The sequence below is a fragment of the Pistacia vera genome, unplaced genomic scaffold (genome assembly GCF_008641045.1).
Source record: "Pistacia vera cultivar Batoury unplaced genomic scaffold, PisVer_v2 Contig188, whole genome shotgun sequence".
Taxonomy (NCBI): domain Eukaryota; kingdom Viridiplantae; phylum Streptophyta; class Magnoliopsida; order Sapindales; family Anacardiaceae; genus Pistacia; species Pistacia vera.
In genome coordinates, this window is record NW_022195981.1 from 1,049,048 (window position 1) to 1,055,884 (window position 6,837).

The following is a 6,837-nucleotide window of genomic DNA, read 5'->3' on the forward strand; positions in this document are numbered from 1 at the left end:
CATGATCTCATTCGGCCTCATTGTTTAACTCGGTCTCATTCGGCCTCATAGTTTCACTCGACTTTATAGTTCCACTCGGCCTCATTCAGCCTTGAGCTTTACTCAGCCTCATTCGGCCTTTAACTTCACTCGACCTCATGGTTTCACCCGACCTTATTCCACCTTATGGTTTTACCCAACCTCATTTCGCCTCATGGTTTCACTCAGCCTCATGGTTCCACTCGACTTCATTCGGCCTTAAGCTCTACTAGTCTCATGGTTCCACTCGGCCTTATTCGGCCTCATAGTTCGACTTGGTCTTATTCGGCCTCATGGTTCCACTCGGTCTTATTCGGCCTCATGGTTCCACTCGGTCTTATTCGGCCTCATGGTTCCACTCAGTCTCATGGTTCCACTCGGCCTCATTCGGCCTTGAGCTTCACTCAGCCCCATGGTTTCACCTGGCCTCATTTGGCCTTGAGCTCCACTCGGCCTCATGGTTCCATTTGGCCTCATTCAGCCTTGAGCTCCATTCGACCTCATGATTCTCTGCTTTATTCGATCGAGTGGAATTCGGCCTCATGGTTCCACTCGACCTCATTTGACCTCATGGTTCCATTCGACCTTATTTGGCCTTGAGCTTCACTCAGCCTCATGGTTCCACTCGACCTCATTTGGCTTTGAGCTTCACTCAGCCTCATGGTTTCACTCGGCCTCATTCAGCCTTTGAGTTTCACTCAGCCTTATTCGATTTGACACCTTCACTCAGCCTGATGCATTCATTTGGCCTAACACCTTCACTCAGCTTGACACCTTCATTCGGCCTAAAGCACCCTTATTCGGCCTAGTACACCTTCATTCGGCCTGGTACACCTTTATTCGGCCTAAAACACCTTCACTCGGCTTGGTACACCTTCATTCAGCCTAAAGCAACTTCACTTAGCCTGGTACACCTTTATTCAACCTAAAGCATCCTTGTTCGGCTTGGTACCCCTTCACTCGGCCTAAAGCACCTTCCCTTGGCCTGGCACACCTTCATCCTCCCTAGAGCATCCTCATTCGGCCTAAAGCATCCTCATTCCACATAGTACATCTTCATTCATCCTGACACCTTCACTTGGACTAAATCTACTCTCTGAGTTAAATTCATCCTTAACTCAAAGAGTGGGGGACAAACTGTATGGGTCAAAAATCGTAATGGGTCTCACCACGTCCAAACACGAAGCATCTACTATATGGCCTAGGGCCATGGCCCAATTCCGGTTGGACCTACATTGAGATCCACACTACAAATCAGCCCATTGCACCAACCAGGCTACTCACGAGTTGGATCATCCAATTACTAAGGCTTTATCTTGAATTGGGCCTCGTCGTTAACCCACTTAGGCCCAAGCTCATTGGCCCACCGCTCCAAAGGACCCAGGTTCTTATCAATATCCTAATTCATCTATGGATTTCACCAATATCCTAATTTGCCCAAGAGTTTCACCTTCATCCTAATTCACCCGAGATCTCAAATCTTACATGAATTAGGACTCTTACTCCTACAAAGGCAAGTAAATCAAGACTTTCCTATTTACTTAAACTCTGCCATAATGAACTCCGAATTCTACTAGGATTCAAGCTTCTAGGCTCACTATATTAACAGAGGTCATGCCTCTCATTATTATTCAATTGCAGTACCACCTACTAGTTCTTAAAGTTCTTGCTTCTAAGAACTAGCACATTCATCATAGCTCTAGTCTTCGATCAGACTCCCGTAACCTTTCTTCCCCTTAGTCTTCACTAAATTTCCTTTTTTAGCCTCACTTACTTGAGCGTCAGAGTGCCTATGGTTGACACCACACCGGTGTCCCCCGTGAGCTTTGCGTTTACTTTCTTTGTGTATGCAGGTCCAACAGATCGTTAGTAGCCTCAACCTTACAGGATCAGTTTGTTTCGTAACTATAGATTCTATCGTCTACACACACTAATGGCCTCATCATTGGCATGTGTGAAATCATTGGCTAGCGATCTATTGATCTGGAAAGATCCCATCACCGAAAAATGACGGCTTAAGGTCATGTACAATGGCTATGATCCGAGAAACCACCAAAAGGGACGTCACCACGTCAGTTTTGGAGGTCAGGATCCACCTAGATCAACAGATCAGTAGCCTCTGAATTCTCACGTGTTGACAGTGATGTGAAAATAGGGATAAAATGTCGCCAACCAGGGACTTTGACTGGTTTAACAATATTTAAAATTTTTATTATATAAAATCATTAAATTTTTGATAAGATAATAACTAAATTATAAAATAATTTAAATTTAAATAAATTGATTAAAGGGTAAAATAGAAAATCAAAATTTAAAAGGGAAAAATAGACATTTTAGCCATCCATTAATGGTAATGGATGGCATTCCTCCCAAATTTGGGAGGAATCTCACTCCATCTTTTTTTTAGGAATGAGATTCCTATTCCTTATGTCACATTTATAAATCAAACAAGGGATAAGGAATAAGATTCTCATTCTCTAATCCATTCGCCCTAAGCAAACATGACCTAAACTCTGTTTAATGTGTTGCATTGTATTGTAAAGTATTTGTATTTGATAATATTATATGTCGCAACATAGACTAGAACTGATCTTTTAAGGGGCAATTGGGGGATAATATCCCCACTCAAAAAACAAAATTCTGTAGTTTTTTTTGGTGTGATACTATTCATCCACACTAAAACATCTTTTATTTCATTATTTTTGTTAATATGTTTTGATCTGGCTGTACTTGTGTTAATGTTTCTAAATATGACCCGATTCATTCACTTTTTCCATTTGCATGTTATATTAGTTACGCACTAATTTTTTTAGAATTATATTAAATTATATAATTTGCCCCCTCACTAATTCTGGATCAGTCCCTGAGCATAGGCACATACTCCAATTCATACCAAAAGCAGATAGATCTCTTATTAAAAGGTTGAATTGCTATACATACAAATATGAATACAATTGTAAGAAGGCAATAAGAATAAGCACAAGTTCTCAGCAAGTTCATGATCACCTGAAATAGGCACAAAGAACATTGCCTCTAACCTGTTAGTGTAAGCATTCTCATCTTGGCAAAATCATAGAATCCCCCTAAAGAATCAAGTTATTTATATGATGCTTCAGTATTGAACCGATCGAAAGATTGCGGGAGAAATGAATCTATTTTGATCACTTCTTCTAGTTTCTTACCCTTGGTAGGAAACTAGAAAAGGTTTGAATGTCATTAGGACTCCAATTAGCTCAACTACATTCAGTATGAAGAACACCATTTGGTCACCTGCAAAATTCACATTCATCTAATGAATATGCAATTCTGATTTTGCAACAGAAAGTATAACCTAAAGTTAATCCAAAAATTTATGTCGCATTTGAGGACATATATATATATATGAAAACTGGAAAGACCTCTTGTTCAATTGCATCTTACCTGGGAGGAAGACAGCATCTTGACGCTTTTGTGCCCAAGCAAATCTGTAAAGTCAATTTTGGAATCATTAAACAAATTGAACACTTTGCCAGCAGTAATGAACTTATATATATGTAAGGATCGGTTTATAAATGCATATTTTTTTTACACAAATTATTATACAATTTTCAAGTCATTGAATTAAGGGTATTTTGAATGACCTTAATTCTAGTTCAAATTAATGGCTTAGATTCGACGCATCTTAAGATCAATACAACTTCAATATAATCTTAATAAGTCAAAAGCATGAATGAAATTACTCAAAATTTGTGACGGATGATTTTAATTTAGTGGGAATTCTCAGGTGCAGACTATCCATATTTTTTAATTTTGTACTGTACAACTGACAAGTAGATTTATTACAAGACAACATTTTCCAGTTTTCATTTGAAAAAATTATGCAGCCGTCAACACCTGAAACTGATTATATATTTCATAATTAAGTACTTACATTGCACCTCCTCCAGCTGGACCAGCAGCTTTGAACAATGACATTGCAGTCATGGCAATTCCATTAGCAGCTCCTCTTTGATCCTGGTCCTGTTGTGCCATTTTTTATCAAATCAGCAACTTCACACATACTATAAGAGAACATCCATAATTTGACAAATTAAGTAAACCAGAAAAAGAATAAGAATATTACCACTGCTCTGTTTTGCAGAAGGAACAATCCTGTAACAATAGACACCTACTCACACACACACACACACACACAAAAAAAAAAAAAAATTACCATTAACAACAGTTCGAACGCACAGTTTGTGTTCCAAACATTGTAAAACTGATGTAATTTTATTGTATATGCACTTACGGATAAAACGTTCTTCATCACCGAAGCACAATTTATCAGCAAGGCGAGGCTGAATCCTGATAACAATGCTATGTAACTGTAACTTGTTAAAAGAGGTATGGCTAAAATCTGCAAATAAGAAGTTATATTACAAATAGAATCACATTTTCAAGGGCAGAAAATAATACAAAATGTTCCTGAAAATTTACCCCTCCAATGCGTGTTACCATTACAGGCCCAAGAATCCTCTCCACCATTGGATATAGAGAGAGCTGAAACACAAGAAGGCTGAAACCTGCAAGTTCAATAATTCGGAAATCATGAAGCTATCAGTTGATCAAATGTTAAATGGGAACTATCCGAATTAATATAAGTTTCGAATTCATGCCTGAGATTGCAAGAACTTCGCCAACATCTTCGGTTGAATAACTTAAACCTCCATGGATCCTAGGACTGACCGCCCACAGTGAAAATATCTGCAGAACAAAGAACAATTGCTGCCAATTCGATCACCAGTGAAAGTAAAAGTTAATGAACATAAAAATAAAAAAAAATATATGTATACCTCAGTGTAAGCCATGTCATGGAGCGAAAAAACACAGTAAACTATAATAGAAGACATTAAGGGCCAGTTCTTTAGGAGGCTTTTCTTAGAAGGTTTCTTGTTTCCTTCATTTTGTTTCAAATCTCTATCAGATTCGGAAGATGCAGATTCCAAAGCGTCATATGAGACATCCAATGATTCGTTGTCTTCATGGTGCATGTGAAGTGTCTCCTGCAAATAAAACAATTAGGATCATTTTCTTAACTTTTAAGAATCTAATGACATGTACTTATTTTTATAAGAGAAATGACATACCGGAAGCCAGAAAGTAGCAATTGTCACCACTAAAGCGAAAATAGATATACAAAGGCAGGGCAAGAAGTATGGAAATCTGCATCAATTTCATTTTTCAGAATACCATCTTACTTTAAACATCTCAAAATTAAATAAAAGAAAAAAAAGAGCTTAAGCAGTAACGGTTTTCTTACTTCCCAAACAAAGAGTCTTTGGAAAATAAATTTGGGTATTTCTCAGCAGGCTGAAATGCAAAATATCCAAAAACATTAGAACAACACTTTACCAGCAGGAAACAAAAGGAAAAAAAAAAAAAAAAAAAAATCCCCGGAAAGGAGAAAAACCTGAGCTAGAAAACCACCAAGAGCTGGGCCAATGATCAATCCAATGCCCCAAGCTGTACTCACCTGAAATTTAATTAAAGTTGTATTCAATTTGATGCCTGTGGAAAATATTATATGAACTCTAACATTGGTAGAAAAATAAGTATTAATAAACTCACAGTTGACAGTCCTAAAGCTTGGTGTTCATCACGAAAAATTTCAGTCGCATAGGCCTTTATTGGTCCAAGTAAACCATTTAAACTTCCAAGAAGAAACCTTGTGGTAATGGCCATCCAAAAATTTACACTAAGTCCAAAGAGTGTGTTGAAAATAACCCTGTGATCGAATTTCAAGCCAAAGATTATGATAAGAAATATTTTGATTGCATTTCTGAATATTATGAATTTGAAGTCTGTTACTAACACTGAGATGGTCCCGAATATTATTACAGGTTTTCGGCCATAGCGGTCAGCCATAATTCCCCAGAAAACAGATGTCAAAGCTCTTCCAAGCATAAATGAAGACCCTTCAAGATTTTAAGAGATTTATTAGGGTAATGTGATGAAAAAAAAAAAAAAAAAAAAGGAAGAAGAAACAAAACACTAATATTAAAGAGGAAGAACAAAAAATTATCTCACCCACATAGCCAGCATAGTAGCCAATATCTTCCTCTCTTTTTGCGATGTGAAAATCTCTAATCTGAAATATTTATACAATAGAGAAAACACAAATTCTGTAAATAATAATAATTTTCTCACTTCTCAAACTCGTTGGAGATGTAAATATATAACAAGACGAAGATAACAGCTTTTTATATCAAATACTCACCATGAAATAGAGGAAGGGAAAGAGAGATGATATTGGCAGTGCTGAAAACATTTAATACAACAAGAGATCAACACATATCAGGAAAAAATTCCAAAAAAGAACAGAAAATGCAGAATTCTACAATTAACAACCCATTTAAGTTAATTTTTTTTTTGTCATTTACTTACAAGTGCAAAGCACAACAATCCATATAGAAACAAGTTCTCGAATTGGTAAGCCTCTTTTTGTCTCTTTAAGCTGCTCAACTTTACACCCCGAGCAATTCTCATAGTATTTCCTCTTCAAGAGTGGCTCTTTACACTTATCCTCCTCCATAATTCTAGCTCAACTCAGCTCAGGACACTGCCTTTCTGCATTAAAAAAAAAATTCAGTGGATCATTGAAGAATCTGAAATAGTATATCCACTAAGCACAAAATCAGCTCAAAAGGGAATTACAACTCGTGCAAGGAATAAAAATATGTTTGCATAATTGCAATGAGCATTGAATGGACAGGGAATGGAACATACTGTAGAAGAATTCTCTAACGCTTGAGAAACAGATGGTTGAGCATTGTTCACATGTTTTGCACAATAAATGGA

The 6,837-nt window shown here is 37.2% G+C and overlaps 1 protein-coding gene across 2 annotated transcripts; it reads right to left on the reverse strand.

Annotated features, from left to right (window-relative positions):
* Window positions 1-2,907: 2,907 nt before the first annotated feature.
* On the reverse strand, window positions 2,908-6,837 carry LOC116127016 (protein ZINC INDUCED FACILITATOR-LIKE 1-like). 2 transcript variants are annotated; one of them, XM_031412681.1, is made up of 17 exons: window positions 6,766-6,837; window positions 6,424-6,606; window positions 6,257-6,297; window positions 6,067-6,127; window positions 5,852-5,954; window positions 5,608-5,764; window positions 5,450-5,512; window positions 5,300-5,349; window positions 5,127-5,202; window positions 4,833-5,042; window positions 4,656-4,743; window positions 4,477-4,562; window positions 4,289-4,396; window positions 4,121-4,165; window positions 3,929-4,017; window positions 3,439-3,482; window positions 2,908-3,288 (listed from the first exon to the last, which is right to left on the reverse strand). In XM_031412681.1, exons 2-17 carry the CDS (start codon window positions 6,569-6,571, stop codon window positions 3,197-3,199), a joined length of 1,461 nt encoding a protein of 486 aa, XP_031268541.1. In that variant the 5' UTR covers window positions 6,572-6,606; window positions 6,766-6,837; the 3' UTR covers window positions 2,908-3,196. The 2 variants fall into 2 exon arrangements, with proteins under 2 accessions (XP_031268541.1, XP_031268542.1); XM_031412682.1 differs by lacking the exons at window positions 6,424-6,606; window positions 6,766-6,837 and having other exon boundaries at window positions 6,071-6,127.

Bases quoted from the DNA above. Each gene is read 5' to 3' on its own strand.
- LOC116127016 (XM_031412681.1), bottom strand. From the start codon at position 6,571: ATGGAGGAGGATAAGTGTAAAGAGCCACTCTTGAAGAGGAAATACTAT. The intron at 6,128-6,256 runs GTGAGTATTTGA...TAAATATTTCAG, and splicing joins TTCCCTTCCTCTATTTCATG to ATTAGAGATTTTCACATCGC. The intron at 4,166-4,288 runs GTAAGTGCATAT...GTGTGTGAGTAG, and splicing joins TGATGAAGAACGTTTTATCC to GTGTCTATTGTTACAGGATT.